The following is a 22,503-nucleotide window of genomic DNA, read 5'->3' on the forward strand; positions in this document are numbered from 1 at the left end:
TTCCCTTCCTCTTGATCTACTCCACTTCCTTCTCAAAATCTTCAAGAACACACACTAAAATGCCTCAAACTCACAAGAACAAGAGCTAGAACGTATGGAGAGCTTCTGAGGGTGAATGGGGCGGAGTTGGGGTGCAAGTGGTCGTTTAAATAGGGTGCAAACCCTTGGAAATTAGGGTTTCATCAGACAGCGCGGACTCGCCGAGTCCATAATATGGACTCATCGAGTCGCCATCTTAACTGCGCCCCCAAAGTCTCATCTCTACTCGGCGAGTCGGGCCTCCAACTCGCCGAGTCCACGGCCAAAAACACAAAATACTTAGACAAAACTCACGTACCAGGAACCAGGTGCTACACATATAGTGATTATTAAACTTTTAATCGTACATATAGTATAAGGTATATCTTTTAGAAAATTTTCAAAAAAATACTAGGTTTATAATAATTTCGAAAATTTATCTAATTTAAATTTAATGTAAACCAAATAATATTTGAAACTAATTATTAGGATTAATTAATATCAAAATCAATTATTTACACACTTGAAAAATCAATCATATTAATCAGTAAAATAATTAATCAAGTCAAAGATTTATCTCCTAAGTTTTAGGCTTGTTAGTTATCATCAAATATTCAGCAAAATCGGATTTGAAAGATATTTAAGGCAGATAATTACCAAACAAAACAGATTAGGAAGATAATTATGAAAAATCTAAACTGGTCAGATCTCACACCATTAGCATCAATGCTCACGTCGTGAGATGCGATTAATTCAAAAATTTTAGTTTTGATCGATTCACCAATGTGCAATCACATGAAAGATAGTCATAGGCTCCGATACCACTGATGGTTTATGAAGGTTATAAAAACAATGCTCTAAGTGGAAAAACATTTAGCAATTAAATGATTAGGACACATGCAACCTAAGAAGGATCTATGTCTTTCAAATAAATGCAACATACTATGAACCATCAAACTACAAAATTTTCCTATTCAAATTATAGGATGGTTGCTATGTTAGTGATCGGTTAGATCTGCATCTTTACTTGTTTATATGTATGTACACATGTTTGTTGGTCTGGGGAAAAGGTTGAGGCGGGTTCTGATGTGTGCAGTCTAGATATGCTGAAGGCCCTGAGAGGGCGGTCCAGACGTGTCGAAGGCTCGGAGAGCGGTCCAGATAGACTGAGGTCCTGGGGAGGCGGTCCAGTCAGACTGATGGCTTATTATGCATGTTGTTGCTTATATGTTTATATGATATTGTTATATTTGTTTGTCGTTGGTATATTGGGAAAACTCACTAAGCTTCGGGCTTACAGTTATTGATTATGTTTCAGGTACCTCTAATGATCGCAGGAAGGCGAAGGAGTGATCGTACAGCTCCTCATATTTCATGTTTTATGATTTGATTCTGGGATACTCTGACATTATACTATTTTGAAAACATGTTTTGTAATGATCTTGGTTTTGAAAATGTTTTAAAAAATTTAAAGTTGGCATGAATTTTATGGATGTTACACATTCATTCCTCACTAGTTTTCCGCAATTTGACATTTTACTTTGATGTTTTGACATTATTATTAATGAATAGTTTTGGAACAATGTGACGATTGTAACTTTTGTGTTTATTTAAAATGAAGAATTTGATCCTGGTTTTTGGGTTGTTACATTAAGCATATAGATCCAACAGATTTTGGGTTTTTATGTTTTAGGACCGTAAAGGGAAATTGGTTCTTGGATTTCGGTTCTCAAGTATAAATCGAACCGAGCCTAAATTGGGCGCAAATTTGAAGGGGTTTTTTCAACATTGTTTATAATTTTTGCTCAGTTTTAAATAACCATAACTCATTCATACAAGCTTCGACTAACCATATTATTTCCCATGTTCTATATGGCTAAAATTTAGGCTACAAAATAGTTGAATTAGTTAAAAAATAGCCGAGTTACATAGCTCTAAATAGGGGCTATTAGGGTTGTATGTTTTTTCTCAGCATTGTTTATAATTTTTTTGCAACTTTGAACGACCGTAACTCTTTCATACAAGCTCGGAATTAGATGATTTTTTACCAAGTTTTAGCCCTGTGTTTGGCTACAATTTAGGCTCAAATAACACGTAAATTGGTTAAGAAATAGTTGTGTTGCACAACTCCTAAACAAAGGGTATTATGCTTGTATGTTCTTTATCAACATTGTTTATAATTTTTCCCAACTTTTAACGATCATAACTCCTTCATACGAACATTGAATGAACTGATTTTTTTCCATGTTGTATCCCTCTGTCTTGGATACAATTTAGTCTTAAAAAATAGTTAAAATAGTTAAGAAATTATTTATTTACACAGTCGTAAATATGGGTTGTTGGTTTTTTCTCAACAATGTTTTTAATTTTATATCAATGACATTGTAATGGTAAATTAAACCACTAGATAATATGAAAATGCTACCTTAAATGTAGGAAATGACAATGTACTTTAGAAGTTCGATTCATTACAGTTCTAGAGTTGAAAAATCAGAACCAGAACTCAACCGGTATTTTCAGTTTGGTTTGCGGTTTCCATATTTCCTCATTTTCGGTTTTCAATGTATCAGTTCAGTTTTAGGATCGAAATCTTCCCTAAAGGCCTATTCGAGACTATCACTTTCTGATGGAGTTAAAGAATCTCCAATATGTAATCAAAATCGCACTCTTTACTTATTTCCAAAATCGTGCAACAAAGAAGATGAGGAGTCGAATAAAAAGATACTCTTCACCTACGCATGCTTAGTTGTTGCAACCTTATGTTAATTACAAATCAAAACCCATCATTCAAACATTTCTTCCATTTTTATGAAGGAGAAATTCTTGATGAAAATCATAATTGTTTTTATGTGAGGATGATTTCTAGCCGATTGTGAACAAGCTTCTTGTTGAGCTTGAAAATATTTCAGTGTTAGAAGGTATTAGGGCCAAAGGGAACGAATACATCTCTGGAAAGATCTAGAGAAAGTGAAGCGGAAGTGATGATAAGAGGGGTAAATGTTGAACGGTTAAGTCGAAGAAGAAGATGTAAGAGAGATATATGGGTTGCATTAGGTTTTTGTTGGGCCCATTTTTTATTTTTATTTTGAAATGACAAACCAATCTACTCCTAACTACCATCTATGTCTCCCACCTATGTCTCCGGTGAGACTTGAACCAATGACATCTCAAATGAGATTAGCACTCTTTACCGCTAGGTCAAAGGCGCTTTGGTCCATTATTTGATTTTCATAATAGATAAATAAATTATTTTATATATAAAAGGCGCTAAAATTGTCATTTCACAAAATTTAACAAAAAAAGTTAAATGAATGTTATTTTTAGGGACCAAAACCACAAGAAAATTGCCTCAAATAACTAAATTTACATTTTTTAAAACATGAGGACCGAATCACTTAAAATCACAAACCCCTGGACCAAATTTGTATTTTTGTCTAGAAATAATCGTATCATATTGAAATAACTTTGTTAGGCGGGGACGGAAATATTGATCGAAGGGTTGGGCCTTTGGGGCATGAACGTTTGACTTTTGCTCAAAATTCCCCCTTTTGACCGGTTTTCTCAACAAACAGGGGATAAAAGCTGTGATTCTTTCTTGGGGAAGAAAATAAAAAGAGAATTTAACCGCAACTAAGGTCATTTTTTCTACAAAAATCTTTTAATTGACCTCAAATCACTGGTACGTTTTCTTTAATTCCTAACCCTGCCTTTTGAAAGATTCTTTTGTTCAATTTCGTACCGTTTCTTTGTAATCTGCTCTTCAATTTCTTGGTTTTGAATTTCATTATCGCATCTTGTGGATTTCATTCTGATACGGAATTGGTATATGAACTGATCGTTGGATTCTTGTTGTTATTCTTTATGATGTTGGTGAAATTTCGTTAAAGGTTTTTCGTTTGAGTCTTACGATTTTAGGTTATTCATCGGTTGTTAATTTATCATCGGTTTCCTGTAATCCTAACAAAATTGATGCGATATTGAAGATTTCGATGATGGATAAGTTGAGTTTTAGTTCGATTTTTCTAGCTTCGTTGGTGAATACGATTAAATTTATGGCTTAAAATCGAAGCCGTGATGTTTATTCAGCTGAATTCAAGTTGCGTGTGTCTTTGTTTTACCCTTTTCATGAAATTTATCATCGAAGGAGAAGGTATAACATTCAATCCAGCTTACATATTGCAGGAATCGTGAAGGAGACTAAAGCATCTGTTGTTGATAGCGCCAATTATGCGATTGTTTCCTCCCTAACTTTCACCAAACTAGAATGGCTGTAACTGTAACCCCCGAAGAACAGAACATCGACCATGCAACAGACAGTTTCCCTTTGCTCATTGAGAGCCGAGTACACCATGAAAACGATCATATAATCGATTTGGAAAGAGGCCATGATGATGATGACGACGATGCTTCTTCCTCATCAAATGCATCAAGTACTTCTCTTTCTCATGGCTTATCAAACAGCCCTAGAGCTTCCACTTCTCAACTGATCCGATCATCATCCAGTGGCTCAACATCAAATGGAGTTGGAAGGAGAGGAGAAGGGTTTGGGAGGCGAAGATGGAGCCCATTCGACACACTGCTATGGATTTCAATCGAATTAGTGTTCACTTTGGGGCAAATCATTGCATCCATTGTTGTCTTATGTATATCACAAAAGGAGAACCCACAGACTCCATTGTTTGCTTGGATTGTAGGGTATGCAGCTGGATGTGTTGCAAGTCTTCCATTTTTATACTGGCGATATCTCCATAGAAATCAAGCTACTGAAGCAGGGTCAAATCAAGCTAGACAACCACCTTCTGAAACTAACCATACACCAGAACCAAATTCTTATATCACAATCTCCTTTGCTCGTTCTTTAGAAGAGGAAACACATCCACCCACATCTCCAGACACTTGGAATGGTCTTAATGTGGGGTCCAATGCCAGGTAATCATAGCATCATTTTATTTCTTTATTATATCATTAGCAATAAATGTGATTCAAATTCAATTAATTGTTAACAGGCTTAGTATGCTTGTGGACCATTTCAAAATGGCTTTAGATTGCTTCTTTGCTGTATGGTTTGTAGTTGGAAATGTCTGGATATTTGGAGGACATTCATCCTCTGCTGATGCTCCCAATTTGTACAGGTACTTTAACATGAGTGAAACAATGACGATTTTACCCTTGAAATAACAAATGAGTGGTGCTGTTTGTTGATCAATTGCAGGCTATGTATAGTGTTTCTTACGTTTAGCTGTATTGGATACGCGATGCCTTTCATTTTATGTGGAATGATATGTTGCTGTTTGCCTTGTATCATTTCAATCCTTGGTGTTCGTGAGGATATGAATCAAATGAGAGGAGCAAGTGAAGATTCCATCAGTGCTTTACCAACACACAAATTTAAACTAAAGAAAAACACAAATAATAATAATAATAATAATAATAATAATAATAATAATAATGAGATGATGAAAGATGATGATTCAGGTGTTGATGAAGGTGGGATTCTAGCAGCAGGAACTGAAAAAGAACGTGTCATTTCTGGGGAAGATGCTGTAAGTTCTTCTAACTTATCACTCCACAGTTTTGTTACGAGACTAAATGACCATTTTACCCTTACATGTCAAAAAAAATCATTCTCAATATATTCATCAGTTTTATCATGAAAGGATTTGAGAGAAAGAAAAAAAAAAAAAGAAGGGCGAGTGATGTAGGTGGTTGCATAATGAAATGTGTGAATGTGAGTAAATGACCATTTTGCCCTTTTGTTTAACCGATAAATGGTGGATAGGTTTGTTGCATATGTCTGGCAAAATATGCGGATAATGATTTGTTGAGAGAGCTTCCTTGCACGCATTTCTTCCATATACAATGTGTAGACAAATGGCTGAAGATCAACGCATCGTGTCCATTATGCAAGTTTGAGATCGGGGGTAGTAACGACAATTCATCTACAGAAGACTCGAATCAGCAACAAGCATGAAAAATCAAAGGAATTTAACTAACTTGAACGTTATGTTGTTGGTGTAATCGGATGAGATTCTGTTGAGTTGAGTTAAAATGTTAAATATGATTGTCTGTGTCTTTTTATTTACTGTTTACCAAGTTAGGTATGTACAGATGAATTGAATCGAATTAAATGTGTAATAAACGTACATTTTTCCAATGTGTCAAGTGTCAGCTGTTGTGGGTCCCACATGCGTTATGAGTTTGGACTCACGAACTTGTTGCATTAGCCTTTGGGTCTCGTTAGTCGATGTCGTGGTATGGTATCGCACGGTATGTCATCACCATCTAAATAAAAATTAGATTATTTTAAGAGAGAAAAAAAAAAAAAAAAAAAAAAAAAAAAAAAAAAAAAAGTTGTGTCAATCTCATTTACCAGTTTTCAAGATCTAAACAAAAGTTAGAATATTTTAAAAAATAGGCACGAATTTGATTTCACAGATCGCATCTGCAAAATCATCAAATAGACTGAGAAAAAATGCGCATGCATGTGATCCTCCACCCTCCCCTTATATAAGTTTTAAAAAAATCATTTTTTATTCTTTTTTTACACTTTCATTTTGCATCCACTGAAACTCTCTGAAGAAAATGGAACAAAGCAACAATTTACCACTTACAGTAAGTTTTTCCGTCTGTAGTATATTTTATACGTTTGATGTAATATTTTTACTTTATGTTGTATTATAATTGTAAAATGAACATTGAGATCAACCTGCGAAAATCTTGTTCCTCCGTCTTTTATATGTATTTTGTAGTTATTTTTATGTTTTTTTGATGTACTATACTTGCAAAAATATTTAAGCTTCCCGTTATTGTTATTGAGGTTTAGCAATTTATTTGTTAATGTAGCATGAGAGTATAATATTTAGTGAGTAGATGAATTCCAAAACAATAGTTGGCGAAGTTATAGAAGTCTATATGTTTACAAGGAAGAAGGCTAGCATTATTTCAGTCCACAGTCTTTGGATATTAAGTAGACATAAATCCGACTTCCAATCACTAGGGATGTCAAAAAGTGACGTGGAATCTTGTTTCCATATAAATCTCATGCTCTATATATAGCATACAATATCAATTTGCATAATATAAACAACTAGGTGTGAGACCTATGTATTACACGTGTTTAGTTAAAAAAAATATAAAATTTTAACAAAAAGTTTGAATTTATAAGAAAAATGGAAAAAAAAAAAATTTGAATTATTAAAATTATTGAAACTTTAATGTATTGAATACATTACATATATAAACCCTTTCTAATAAATACTTTACATATATATTACATTACACATTAAATTTGGAATTTTAATTTAATAAAATGAAAAATCCAATAGAATGACAAGTGAAAAATAGAAAATTTAAAAATTTTAGAAAATGCCAAGTATCCAAATGAAGGAGAAGAGGACATGTGGCAAAAAAAACCTTCATTTATTATAGTAGATTAACATATCAAAGCATCAACAAGTTTAAAACATTAAGCCTAAAGCTTATAGCATACTTTTATCTTTCCATTCATATACAACTTATACTTAATCTTTTAAAGATTTCATTTGATCAAAACTATTAGTGTTATGCCATGTATCGCAAATGGGAAAAGTGTTCAATTCTACCATTAAAACACTTCAAAGCTTACAATAAGAAGTGATTACCTTCAACTCAAGCAGCAGAAGCTTTGATTCTCATTTCTCTTAGAAACCGTAGGATAAAGTTATAATTTCTCGGTCTGAGAATTGCCTCTCTTTAGCTCCCAAACGGTGTATGGTTGAAATGAGGAAGTAATGGTCGAATTAGCACATAATATACGGACCTCAACTTGGTTACATGACCATGTTTTGAACCAAGATCTGTATTTTGGCCAAAACATCTTAAAATAGCAATCTACTTCATTAAACTAAAGTCTTGTAGTGTTCAACCCAGAAGCACGGCTGTGTTTCTCTCATTTTTCATATTTCAGTAATGTGCTTTACCCTCAACATGACCCTTTACTTCAAAGACCCATATAAGATTAAAAGAGAGGGAGATAAAGAAAAAAAAAAAACAGACAATGCACTCCAACAACAACTAGAGAAGGTGGGCGACAAATAGTTGTGATCAGCAACATAAGGTTTAACCTAAAGATCTGATATCATGTTATTAAATATAATCATTTGCATTTTATTAATATGATCATGGCTTAGATAGCCTTAGTTACAACAAATATCACAATAATCAAGGGATTGATTACAACTAATATCCCAATAATCAAGGGATGTGTCAACATAAATGCTATGCTAATAATAACTTCTTCATAGTTCATACAGACTCAGATCAACAGCTTTTCTTTAAAATACTTGTAAAAATTTCTACATTTTATTTAAACTTAAAAGATTGTTACAGCACACCCACATATGACATACGATAATGCTATCTATAATTAGAAGAATTTCCCTTGAAATGTGTTGTTTAAATGATATGTTATAGTTTTACGAGTTATGTAATGCTAAAACATCTTCTGAAATTGTTTATATTATCAATGTTGTAAAACAAAACCACCTAATAAGACTGTAATCAAAACCGGAAAAGAATACCCGAAGCTGAATCCAAAGACTGTCAGACCAATAAAAAATAAAAATAAAAATAAAAAAAAAAAGGTCCAAGACGAGTCTCAACCAAGGCGTTTGGCTAAAGACTGAACGGGTCCAAGACGATTATGTTGGGGTCTATCAGTCGCACCTCCATAACCAGTTCAGACCACATCCCTACTTCACAGAGCAATAAACCTTTTCACATGTTGGAGAGAAAGCTGGGGGCCATATACCCTTTTATATCATGTATAAACTATACATAAAAAGCCCAAGAGAAAAAGGAAAGCAACTTAGCATACGTACACACGACACAAACAAAACCAATGTCAGATACATGAAAACCAAAATCACCTCTCACCTACCTATTGCAAAAATATTAAAAAATAAAAAACAGTTGATATAAAGGTTCTTTACACAAACCATTAATTCTCTTAGGTTCATCTCAGGAAAGACAGAGAGAGAGAGAGAAAACTGTACAATGGGGTGGCTATACAAGGAAACAATATGACCTGTTATTTGTTGCTTGGTCAAAAACATCGTTATGCTCTCCTTAGTCCTTACATTATCAAAGAGTTTTCAAGCTTTTTAAAAGTAGCCTCCTATGGTCATGACAGCCCATTTGACTCAGAAGTAGGAGATTTAGTTGAGGAGTTAGGGTGCGGTGGTGGTGCAGTTAGGGAATAAGTAAGCCTTGATGACGAGGCGTGTTCGATGAGTCCAGCAATCCCAGCACTTGCTATTTGAGCATTTGAAGGAAGGAAAAGGTCATGCTTTTGGTCTTTATATGCTGCCCATACCTGCCACCAAATTTTATAACTAATCATGCCCATGCCATACATACCATACACACACATACATAAAAGTATTTTGACTTACTTCAGAGGAATCTAGTATGTCGCGAACTTTAGTGCAGTGTGCTCCTTCTGTTGCAAATGCATGCAAAACCTATACACACCAATACAAATGTCAAAACGCAATAACATTTCTTCTGTTTTTTTTTTCAATTCTAAATGAACATGAAATATTGAAAAAAGAAAAGAAAATTATTGATTTGAGAATTGAGATAGATAACCTCAATTGCAAGCACCCGACCGATGGATGCTTCGTTTTCATTCCATTTCATTTGAGAACAAAGTCCATTTCGCCCTCCTGCTCTCCAGTCAAGAAGCCCAAGCAGCACTTCAATCAGCCCAACCCTACAACAACACATCATTATTTCACTTTATATTAGATTTTACACCCGCTTAACTATTTTCTATACTTAGAAAAAAAAACATTCTTATTTATTGTTTTTATCCATTTAGCCATCCAGCTGTTTACTTTTACCGATTTAGCCATTCAACTATTATTATAATAAGGATTAAGGTCATTAGTCACATATGGGTAATCAACCATGTCCCATGTCCATGATTTGTCACTATCATTTTAATTGTACATAAAAAAATAAAGAAAAGATAATTTCCAACCAGTACAAAGACTGACAACTTCAAGTAAAAAACATATATGACATTAAACCTAATAATAATTATTAAAAAAATAATACTTCAGTGGCTAAATCAATAAAATGGTGAAAGTACACACTGTGCTTTTTTCATGGTTTCTTTACACTAGAGAAAATAATAATAGTCAAGTCCTTAAAGTATGTCTTTATCTAGAAAAGGAAAGTTTCTTCTGTGTTTGTTCTTTTCATTTTATTTTTAGAGATTAGAAGTTTAATGCTTTTTTACACATGACATGATTACTGACCTAAGACCTTGTGCAACAAGTGCATCCCGTGCCCTATTTCCAGCAACCACCACACGTTTTAGTGTCTCAAGAGCTAGTATACTTCCACCTTGCCATCCAATAGCTTTCATTAACAGTGGAACCACCTGTAATTTATTTAGAAAAAAAAATGAAAAAGTAAGTAAGCCCTTCCTCCTAACATAGGTAAATAATGATGTGTATCTGGATAAAGGTTGTTTCTTTTCTAGACTGTAAAAGAAAAATAAAAGAGAGAGAGAGAGAGAGAGAGAGAGAGAGAGAGAGAGAGAGAGACCTGAGTTGTCCCAACACTAGTAGCAGCCATGGCTTCTGCACATGTTGTGCTAGCAGCAAGCTGATGTAGGACACGTAAGCAGCTGAGGCGGACAAGTTCTTGAGGTGTTTGTGATGGATTCTCATCCGCCCTTGTTGATTCTTCTTCTGATGACATGGTCATCTCACGCCTTGCTTCAAAGGCTACTGCTGACAATAATTTGGGGACATAGCCAAGGTACCCCACATGATCCGCCAGTGCAGGGTGGACCCGCAGTAACGATACCAAAGCAGCAGATAACAGCAGCGGGAGTTCTGGATCCGGCCCATGAATGTCATGATGTGTGGCTGCAATCGATGAAAGATATTGATCCAGTAATCCTTCCAGGAATCTTTTCGGATTTCTCAGTGGGAACTTCGGATCTTTCAAGAATAACCTTACATAGATTCCTCCAACCTATTTAATTTCACATCAGCCTTCAGTTAGTACAAAATAAAATTAAATGAGAAATAGCAATAGCAATAGCAATAGCAATGCAATATATACCAACCTGAGGTTCATCTCTGAGTTCCTGTTGGGTAGAGGCTTGTTCAGGTACATCCCAATCAAAAACACGACCTTTCATCTGCTCCTGGTAAACATCGGATGCCATTGTTGCAACTTGTGCCGCCAAAGAAGCCGCCATGGCTGGTGTCCATACAAGCTCTGGAGTCTCAGTCGTCTGTTCAAGAGCACTTACCACAGCCTCACCAGGTCCATCCCTAATAACAGACACCAATCCATCTGGAAAAAATCTCGCCAGTGTAATCGCAACCCGAGGCCCATGCATCGGTTGCCCCACAAGCTTCCCCAATAAAGAAGCAGCCGCAGCCCTTTGAGGTAATGGCACCTCTTCTGCAAATATATATAAATAAATATATAAAACTTTTTATAAATCCTAAACCCTATTAAAAGGAACAGAACGGGGAGGAGAGTTACCGCGTAATGGGAGGAGAAGTTCTAGAATGTACACAACGCCGCCATGTTTGGCGGCGGCCCATGCGAGTTCCGGTGTGCTTGCGAGGGCGTAAAGAACATGGAGGGCCCCTTCGCGACAGCTGGCAGAGGAGTGAAGCATTTGCAGCAAAAGAAGGACACTAGACCCGTCTGCTACCATGGCTTCAAGGCATGGGGCGTGAGTGGTTAAGCGTGACAGTACACTCAAACATAGTTGAGGAATTTTGCTTCCGGAAGGAACAGGAACCGAAAAGCATTCAAAAATAGGCAATAGCTTCTCTTTCGATGAAAATACAGACGCCAAATTAGGGTCACTTGTTAACAAATTCTGTATTAAAAAAAAAAAAACAAACAAAAAGTTAAGTACCCATTCCAATTCATTAAGAGAAAAAAACAACAAAAAATTTTATTTAATAAAAACCTGGAGAGAAGTGAGCCCAAGCTGAAGGTTGCCAACCACACCCAAATCCTCCTTGTTCACAGAATCATCTGTTGTTTTCTCTTCTTCATCATGATTGGTTTCAGGCTCATGAGTTGACTCGGGCACATTGGCAATCTCATTATGTACAATTTTTGATATAAATTCAACAAGAGCAACACAAAAAGATTCCGGTTCACTGATTTCAAAATCAGGCTGATCATTATAGACTCTTAAATAAACATTCCCAATAAGCGTCTCTTTCGACAAAGCTTCATATAAGAAGCCATGTGAATCCTTCAATGTACAAGAACCATCAGGTACTAATGTCGCACGCTTCTGGTCTACAAATTTCAATAACTCCGCTCGCGTTGAAGAGTTCCAAATAATCTGTGCAACATCAATAAAAAAAGATACATCATACACCATAGTATAAATTGAAATATAACCTCTTAACTAATAAAATAATTACCTCTGGCAACTCCAAATTAGAGTTTAATTTTATCAAAAGGTCTTTCGGTAGCTCTTCTTTCAACATGCTGGCGAGTTTAGGAGTCAAGAGAGATTTAAGAGCATCAGCTGCTTCCTTATTATACGGTGTTGGGCTTTCAACAGCCATGCCACTAATCCTGGACAACGCGTTTGCAGCACGTATCGCGTGTAAATTTTTAGCAGTTTGCACACTAACACCAACTCCATGTGCCTCTGTAGTGGTATCATGTTCTTCAGCTGTTGAGTCGTATTCAAGGAGCAACGGTAACAAATACCATAATACCCCTGCTTTCAACAAAGCATTTTGCAACTCGGATGACACGCAGAGATGAGCGATAGTCTGAAGGGCTGCGTCAACAGCTGATGGGATTAGCTCGAGTTCAGTACAGTGGACAATGTCTTCAACCAACCCGGTTAACTCAAGGATCTCGGTTCGAGCACTTTCAAACTGACTCAGGCTAGAAAAGGTTCGCATCACGTTTGTGACTATGATGGCGGATGGTTCGTTTCCTGGTGTGGTGGGTTGAACTACTAACATGCAGCGTGCGAGAAGTCTTGCGAGAAGCTGTATGCCACCATCTCTCACAAGCTCTTCTCCATTTAATGATGAAGATACGCACCTACAATCATAGATGATGATGATGCATAAACATAAAATCTTTTTAAATTTAAAATTGATTTTATGATGCACTTACGTGAGCCATGTGAGCTCTGAGGCTGCGACAAGTAAAGGGGAACGTTCTGGGGATAGGAAATTTGTGTCATCGTCATCGACTGTTACAGCGTTTAATAGCATTGGGTATCCAGCGTATTTAAATGGCTCAAGAACGTCTCCATATCGTCTATATAAAATGCATTGTCCTTTCAGTAAAAGCAACAATCTCCATGGCTGTGGTCCTTGTAAACCTTGCATTGTGGCCTATGAAGTAAAGAAGAATCATTATGTTTTAACAAGTATGTACAATTCCATAGAAACAAACAGCATAAAGTTTCAGGCTAAAGCAAGAAATAGCCATGTACTTTCATTCATTTGTCATCTGTGTGTTACAGGCTTACAGCATCCTGCTTTCGTTTCTTTCTATTACAGTTGAATGTTTTCATTATTAATGCATTATATTGTGTTAATAGCAATGTACTTCCATTTTTTATTATTAAAACATTGGACTTTGAAAAACTTACCATAATAGCATTGTACTTTACTTTTTTTCTTATTAAGATTGAAGACATTATACATAAATAGCTTTGTACTTCCATTTTTTTCTTATAAATAATTATACCTTAGAAAATTTACCCTATGATGATAGCATTGTACTTCCAAATTTTTTCTTATTTATTTTGAGAAATCTACCCTATAAGAGCATTGCACTTACAATTTTTCTCATTAAGAAAATACAATTTGAAAAATCTACCCAATTGAAGCAATAAAAAATGCTTTGAAATTCAATGACACTGCCACATTGCTATAATTTGGCAGATTTTTCAATGTATAATGCTGTAACAGGAAGAAATTAAAGTCGGATGCAATAATGAACAAAGCAACGAAAGTACATCGCTATTTCTTATGTTTAACCTTAAAGTTTCTAGTAAGTTCAAGAAACAAATGCAATAAAATTCACCTGTAGACGTTCATATGCTTTCTGAACTGCAAGAAACTTCTCTCTCCCTTGAGGGTTTTTGTCCGGATGATACTTCATTGCAAGCTTTCTATACTGTCTCTTCAACTTTTCTTCATCGATGTTCTCAATTCGCTTCGATAAGCTAGAAGTATCCTCCAAATTCCCATTAGAGTAACTTTTATCAGATTCATCTCTAGTCACCTCACTCAAAGAAATCTCCAATATTTTACAAGCTTCTTCTTCAGATAAATCCATAGGTTTCCTAGTCAACTCCTCCCGCCACATCACAAGCAACGACTGTAAAAACTCAACATGTTCAACAATCGGCCAATTAGGAAACAAAATCTCATCACACAAATTGCGAAGGTAATAACGATGACACCACATCTCATCTCGAAGCTCCGGATACGTGACAGGTGGCATAGGAGCATAGTCATATAAACAATGACAATGTTGCGATAACTTCTGTGGGAAATCGCCTAAATGCTGCAAAACTTGATGGATGAGATTGTCTGCTCGCATTTTGTGTGTCCATATGATTTCAGGAGTGTCGGAATCAGACACCATTGCTGCAGCAAATGCAGTTGGACCACTTCTCTCAAGAACATACAGTAAAGACTCTGGTAAAAGCCCTCCGAGCACACTTCGTTTTGCCAAGGGTAGAGAAGAAGAAACTGCCGCCTCTTCACCACCATGAAAAGCTTGGTGGACATGGGTGGTGGAGAAAAGCTGAGCAATTGTAAGGAGATTGGACCCCGGGTATGCTAAAGCAAAATAAAACACACCAGTACTGTATAGCCTTATCATTGCTTTCGGATTTCTTGTAACAACAGCTTTTATCAAAGCAGCTGAAACCTCCACAATAGCTGGCTCCCCGGAAAGCATGGCCTACATTCATATCACATATGTAAATAAAACAACAGCAGCAAGAGTTGACAATTGTTATAATAGTCAAAAAAAAGTACCTGTGCAATATGGGGAAGACATCGTGGGCTTGATAAGATTCGTTTAACTCTAGGTGTTGGGGTAACAATCTCTCCAGCATCATCTATATCTGAATGTGAAGATACCATACTGTGTAATATAGACAATGCTGACTCACCTACTTGAGGAGGAGTGAGGACCGGGACCCGCACAGCCAGTGCCCAACGAAGTTCACGAATATCACGTAATCTTTTCCAGTCTGCCATTCCAGAAGACCAGCACTTTGTCGTCCAGTCAATATCTTTCTTTGACCAAAACCTTCTAATAGCATCTTTCTCAACCGGGCCCGCCTGTGCACCATCTTTATCAATATACAACCATTCCTTCAAGGGTTCCATGAAAGCAGAAGCAGCTATCAGATTAGATTGCAAAGGAATAACAGTTCTTTCAGAGACTTCATGAACTGTAGTCAACAAATCAACAGCCAAAACACACCCTCCAACAAGCACACAAGCCTCCACATTCGATAAAACCTTCATTAAAACCTTGAGAAGCAGCAGCAAACGGTGCCTCAATGCTCTGTCATCAGTTCTATCCAAAAGAACTGTCATATGTGCTGTACCTTCAAACGACCCGATTGTGACATAATGCTGTTCATAAACAATCGCCATTGCTCTAGCACAAAGCTCCCTAACCGAAAACCCACCACCACCACCAAAACCATCTAGTCTCCCCATGTCACACCAGTCATCAGAAGCTCCCATTTCATCAGGAACAGCTCCATCAACAGTAAGACCCGTGTCAGCATCGCATAAGAACCGGTGATACAGTGCTCGGAAAAACGCAACCGGGTCCCGCAAAGGAAACTTTTCAGCTCTCGCATTCGTCCCACTTTCAAGTAGCAACCGTAAATAATACTGACCCACACATACTTCTTTTGACAAACTAGGGTACCTAACAGAAAACTCGGTGTAATTCCAAGATATTTGAGGTTGAGCATCTTGCCCTCCGTTTGTCTCCGAGGGTGCACTGGATACAGATACAACCCCAGGAACAATATCTTCGGTTCGCTCTTTTTCAACATCAAGTTTATGAACCTCTGCTTGTAAAGCCGAACGTAATTCCTGCCGGGTCCGCTCGTTCCAAATCAAGTCGGCCCGGTTATGATCCAGACTAAAAGCCCGCCAAAATTCCAACCAGTTCAACAACAATCTCCCTGATCCAACCGGTGTATTCTCAATCACAATCTGAGCTGGCGCAATTAAATCCAAGTTCTGGACCCCACTCGCATTCTCCACATCAACCGAATTAGTTACAACCGATTCAAGGAACGAAGTATCAGAAACCGATTGTACATCAGGAGAGCCAATCGCTGTTGACTGGTCGACCGATGGGATTTCACTTGACAAGTTTTCACCTGTGAAAACGGTGGAAGAAGGCTGAATGGAAGGCACACCTGTAGAGGGCAACTCACTGTTTCTAGGTGAATTTACACCTTTTACTGTGTGATTCTTTCTTTGCTGAAGTAACCGTCTCCTTCTACTGCTCATCATCGAACCTTCCGGATAATCCTCTTCGGGTGCTTCACCTTCTGAGCGCGTGTGTAAATACGCAACAAGGCCAGGTGGCAATACTCTAGAAAGCAAATCAAGAGCAGGTTGATAGGAATCCGCCCAAAGTGCCACAAGTTGTCGACTCACTTCTCTTCTTTCACCAACGGGAAGAAAAAGACCACTTAACAAATGTCTTAATAAAGCTCCATCGCGTAAAGCAGCATCCCTCATAGACTCGGCTGCAATCGCGTCTTCTTCCGCGATTGTCCGCATGATCACCGCCACCGTCTCCCGTACACTCTCAGCCGGGTGTCCAAACAACGCGAACAACCGCCGCCTCAACCCCGCCACCTGGCGTAACAGCTCAACAAACACACTATACTGTGTTGTTTCACCGTGTGGTTCGCAAATCATCGCCTCCAAAACCTCAACAATCGACATCGATAGTAACGGAGAAACCGACATCGACTTCAACCGGTTGACCAAAATTACCAAATTACCCTGGTGAGCGAATAAAACCGATTTCGTGTGCATGATTGTTGCATGTTGGTCGCCTTTCGAGTCAGTTAACAAGTTGTTATCCCCGGGCCCACCGCCAATGAGCACCGCGATAAGCTCAGAAGCTTCCGCTGCTACGCCTTCGGACCCGTTTCTTAACAAACCCATGATTCTTCCAACAGCTGCGGGAAATGACATGACGTGTGACGTGGCAGTTCTGGAAGCCATTAATCTTCTTAAACACGCGATAAACCCTGTGACAGTTGCAGCTGCTTTAGGTGAAGGTGGTGGGAGAGGTGGACTCTCTGGGGGTAAATTTGGAGCAGCAGGGAGCATTGTGATTAAAGCCATTAATGTAACTTCAGGGACTTCGATATTTGGAGGGACTCCGATGTATGAAATACATGCGTTAAATTCGCGTATTCTCCGCCAAAGTTTAGCTCGTGATCCCGGGATCGAACCGCATTCGGCCACCGCGTCTTTGGCGGCTGCCGCCAGGTGTTTTAAATGCATGGTGGCGGTTTCCATGTCAGCTCTTGACCGTTGGGATACTTGTGGGAACTGTAAGTGAGCTCTGCCACATGGCGGATCAATTGGATGACCTGGCATTGTTAGTCTAGGTAGTACAGGGATTGAACACTGACCCTGTACAATTTACAATGCATATTTAGAAAATTATTTCATTTGCAAGTTTATTACAATTTCAAATTACATACCTCTGTTTGGATCATATCGCGTACTGCTGCTAGTAAACCATCTCTAGATGTGCTAGAATATACCTGAAAACAGAAACTTTGGTCATAAAAAGTCAACTTATTAGATATAGCACAATCTTTAAGTGAAAAATCTCACATGTACTGGACACCCATCATTGAACTCAATTGCGAACATTTGTGGCTCTTCAGCAAAACGAACAAGAGAACTCACTGAAGATAAAGGACGCACAATAACAGCCTGAGAAGTTGGAAGTGTAAAGATAAGTAAAGATTAGAAGATTAATCTTTGAAAAGAATTTAAGTATAACAAAAGATGACATCAGATTACCTCATAATTCTCGGGGCGTCTTTCAACAAGTGAAACTTTTGTTAGGATAAGTTGGCGGGAAACAGCATCACCTTGTTCCCCAAGTCCACCTTTCGGTCCAACTATCAAACCCAATCCCGGTGCGCCAAGTGTCCCATGAGCAGCGGTTCGCAGTCTCATCACAGACCAACCACCACAAGGAGTTTCTTCAGCTCCTACACCGTCTTTAGCTGGATTTTACACATATCATTAGAATGACCATTTTACCCTTCCATTCCAGCAAACAACTTTCACAATATACGTCAATTTTAACATGCGAGGAGTCAGGATTTTTGGCTTAACCCAATAAGTCGTTATGTCTAGATTTAGTCAAGAAGAAGCAACAAGGTATGGCTCTTCAGATTAAGTGCTTAACCCATAAAGCTCTTTAAGTGGAGAAGAAACAACCCTTAAATGTATGTACATATACTCAAACACTCAATACCATACTTACCCCTTCGTTGTAGATACTCGCTAACTGTGAGTGATTGAGAGCTGTCAACAGACAGTGATACTCCAACTGTTGACTTTGCAGTTTTTGTCTGATTAAAAACATTAAAGGATGTCAACTAAATGCAAAGTGTTAAACACTAAAGCAGTAAAGAGAAATGAACTATAAAGGATGTAATGCACTTCAAGATAGTGTTGTAGAGATGATCTTGAAATATAGAGGAATGTGCTTACCAAATTTGCTACGATGGTAGAATTTGAAGTCCCTGAGGCAGCTTGAAAAGCTTTAGATTTTCTTCCATAAAGAGCACAGAGAACAAAACCTCCAGGTTCAGCATTTTTCCTCCCGTATGCATCAGAAAGAAGAATAATAGCAGGGGAATCCATGTCTCTAAAATCCAAACACCATCTCAGATCCCCAGATTTTTGTTCAGTAAGTTCAACTCCAACATATGTAACTTTCAGTTTCTATTGACACATGTAAAATACCAGTCATTATGCAGAAAGAGTTTGAGATAACGCGACAAGAAGAAGAAGAAGAAGAAGCCGTTTATCTCAATTAATTGAACACATGCAAATGAATATAACCATTGGAAAGTGTATCAAAAATATAGTGTAGAACTTACGAAAGCGGCCCATTCAGCAGTCTTTCTTCGAAGATGAAGTACTGGAAACTCTGCAACAGTGCCGATTCTATTCCACCTTATTCTATGCAACTCAGTCAATATACTTGCTCTGTACCTGGAAGAAAACTTTGTTCCTTTGAACTTACCACGTCCATCAGTTCTTACATTGACAGTAAACTCCAATGTATTCTCATCCTTCCCGATGACAGGAGAAGCACCTTCATAATCCTTGCTCACGTCGTAAGAATTGGTCACTGATAATGTCGTAGGATCTAGAGTTGTTATAGTGTAATTTGATATACACAGTATCCTCTTGTAACGACCCCGCCATGAGTGTTTGACAACAAGGTACCGGGCTAAGTACTCAGGCTCTTCGATGGAAGATGGTTGTGGTGGTGGAGGCCGGGAAGGTGAGGTCGGTGAGCTTGTTGACGCTTCCGGTGGCGGATGAGAGGTGTGATCGGATGTGTGTCGGAAAACAAAGTCCATTTGCGGGAGATATTGAAGGGAATATGGTCGAGGAGGACTAGGTCGAAAAAATGACCATAATCCCGTACCGGCACCAGCCGGCCTTGCCGACGGTCTTTGACGGGACTGATTCGCACCCAGTTCTTCTGAAAGGTCCCCGGAGAGGGGGCAATCAGTGACTTAACCCCTACGAATCAAAATCTAAACACTCGTACAGATTATCTCCAAGAATTCCATTGTAAATAGATGACAAAGTGCTTTAACTTCTTTAACTACAACTCAACCCTAGAAAATCTACGATGATAAGATCAAAACCCTATATTACTATCAATTGTTGAAGCGATCAATCACAATCCTGTTCAAGCAGTTCAAAGTAACTCAATCAAAAACAAAACCCTCTGATTTTCCAGAAAAACTGTCAAAATCTTCCTTCGTTTAACGATATTAAAACGCCAGAATAAGCAATCAAATATCAAGACTCTAGTAATTGCTCACTTGATAAGACTGAGTCCCTTGATGAATAAGACGGAATTATAACAACAATCTGAAGAAAGCGGAGGTAGCCAGATGGAATTCCGTTTTTATGATCGATGTGAATTCATCGAAGATGTAGTGGAAAGAAAGCTATAATTCCTGAATTGTGATGGTGATGAATGATTTAGGGTACGGGTTTAATTTGTAAAATTGTTGATCGGAAAAAGGGAGAGAAAGAGAGATGAGAGAGAAATGGGAGGTGCAAACGACGATTTCCTGCTGCTGGTCGATTGACAGTCATACCGCGAGTATTCATTCTCTTGCCTGTGACAGCTATTTTCGAAGTAACTTTTGTCATGTTAAATGAAGTAACGTATTTTTTTACTTTTTGTTTGCTCATATTTATATTTACTTATGTAGATGTAGATTTTTAAAATATAACAATCTAAAAATAAGCAAATAAAAGTTACAAATAGTTGTTTTAGAAATAAATGAAAACGAAATCAATGTTGTTAAAAGTTTCAATCTTGATTTTAAGATTTTATACACACGAAAAATAATCATCAGTCAAATTACAATCTATTTGAAGCAATATGTTGATACAAAGTAAAAGTATACAAAATAACGGTTTTAAGATCTCACATCAAAAGTAAAATGAGTTTGTGGCCTATAAATTTTAAGTGTCCTCTCCTCTTACAAGCTTGCTTTTGGGAGTAAGTATTACACCTGAGCTTATGGCATGACTCGAAGTGGTGGCTTGGACTCGAAAAGAGGGTATCTGTAACGCCTGTAGATACGGGCTAGTCGATTTAGAGATAATAGGGGTCGAAAATGACTTTTCGATAAAAGATTAATTAGAATAAATAATCTTAACCAAGTTGTATAATATGTCTCAAGGGTTCCGTACATATAAAGAACGCCGAAATTCGAGTTATAACAAAGAATTTATGGTTCGTCGAAGTTTTACGACAAAACCGACACAGCATCGGGAGACGTAAATAGTGAATTTACGATGGAGGACGTTTTAGCCTTAGTGATCTAAACCAAAGTTGTAGTATACATTAAACCGAGAACATTCATAAAAAGAACGCCCAAATCTGACTTCGTATGAGTAAGTTATGATTTTTTCTAAGATTCGGCTTATCGGTGTACAGCTCGAAACTCGAATTTTAGTTCGAGCGGTTTTTAGCTTACGCAACCTTAATGAGAGTTGAAGATCTCATTAATAGGAACTCAACAGTAAAAACATAGACGAAAACGGAGTCCGTATGTAGAAGTTATGAATTTTACGCGGACATTTAACAATATAATCTCCTCTCACTGTTAAATTTAAGATCGGTCAAGAATTAGCCAACGGAGTCTAAATGACAGTTGTAGATCTTATTTTTACCTATGCGTGGATATAAAGAACGTCAAAAACAGAGTTCGTATGCGAAAGTTATGAATTTTTAAAAATCGGCTGATTTGCACCCTGTGTGCGATGCCACGTGTCAGCACCAGGTGAACACTTAGAGCCTACGTAACACCACGATGTGGTGAGAGGCACCACAACATGGTGAGAGGCACCACGACGTGGTGACGCTCCAAGAGCACTATAAATAGAGGTGACGGGGCAACCCTCAACCTCACACCTTCACCCCTTCTTTCTCTCTCTAGAAACACTCTCTAAATCTCCTGAAACCCCCCAAAAAGCCTAGGGAACCCCCTATGTAGCAACTGGTTCCTGGTATGTAAACCTTATTTGGGTATTTTCCATTTTTAGCCTTGGACTCGGCGAGTCATAGATCTGACTCGCCGAGTAGGGACGGGACCCGGGACACGTTTAAGTTGGCGACTCGGCGAGTCCATATCCTATTTAAACCCTCATTTCCGCCCCAAGCTCGCCCCCATTCATCCTCAGAGCTCCCAACATCATTTATACCCTTATTCCTTGTGAGATTGAAGTGTTTTGGTGTGTTCTTGAAGATTTTGAGGAGAAAGGAGAGTAGATCAAGAAGAGGAGAAGGAGGCCAGGCATCTTTGTGTCATCTCAATGTTTTCCTTGAGGTATAGCTCGTTTCCCCTCTGTTTTCAAGCTTGTAGTCTCTTTTAGCTTCATGAAAGTCCTTCTTAAGCCATTCCCCAAGCTTGTTTGTGCATTGTGGGTTGTAATAAGTTGTTAGCCTCTAGATCTAGGCATGATTTAGTCCCTGGAGCTTGGATCTAATGCCTTTATGGGGTCATATTGCATGAAAGCCCTAGATCTACCCCTTTTGGTGCACTTTGAGCCCTAAAACCTTCATTGGTGATTATCTACATGTAAAGTTGGAAACTTTACGTGTAATCCATACACTAGA

General features: G+C 37.8%; 2 protein-coding genes across 2 annotated transcripts; one reads left to right on the plus strand and one right to left on the minus strand.

The window, feature by feature from the left end:
* The first annotated feature begins 3,499 nt into the window (after positions 1–3,499).
* LOC144998534 (E3 ubiquitin-protein ligase At1g12760-like) lies at positions 3,500–6,172 on the plus strand. Its single transcript, XM_078958277.1, has 5 exons — positions 3,500–3,697; positions 4,187–4,947; positions 5,025–5,150; positions 5,231–5,561; positions 5,798–6,172. Exons 2-5 carry the CDS (start codon positions 4,283–4,285, stop codon positions 5,987–5,989), a joined length of 1,314 nt encoding a protein of 437 aa, XP_078814403.1. The 5' UTR covers positions 3,500–3,697; positions 4,187–4,282; the 3' UTR covers positions 5,990–6,172.
* A 2,677-nt stretch (positions 6,173–8,849) lies between these two features.
* GRV2 (DNAJ heat shock N-terminal domain-containing protein) lies at positions 8,850–20,477 on the minus strand. The gene is made up of 19 exons (XM_078958278.1): positions 20,189–20,477; positions 19,226–20,048; positions 18,834–19,067; positions 18,604–18,691; positions 18,132–18,340; positions 17,940–18,041; positions 17,804–17,866; positions 15,078–17,732; positions 14,113–15,000; positions 13,192–13,415; positions 12,477–13,116; positions 12,008–12,394; positions 11,569–11,914; positions 11,141–11,484; positions 10,612–11,046; positions 10,320–10,444; positions 9,646–9,769; positions 9,450–9,518; positions 8,850–9,370 (listed from the first exon to the last, which is right to left on the minus strand). Exons 2-19 carry the CDS (start codon positions 19,712–19,714, stop codon positions 9,179–9,181), a joined length of 7,614 nt encoding a protein of 2,537 aa, XP_078814404.1. The 5' UTR covers positions 19,715–20,048; positions 20,189–20,477; the 3' UTR covers positions 8,850–9,178.
* Positions 20,478–22,503: the final 2,026 nt, after the last annotated feature.

The sequence above is a fragment of the Lactuca saligna genome, chromosome 5 (genome assembly GCF_052625555.1).
Source record: "Lactuca saligna cultivar CGN05327 chromosome 5, ASM5262555v1, whole genome shotgun sequence".
In the NCBI taxonomy this organism is placed as follows: Eukaryota; Viridiplantae; Streptophyta; class Magnoliopsida; order Asterales; family Asteraceae; genus Lactuca; species Lactuca saligna.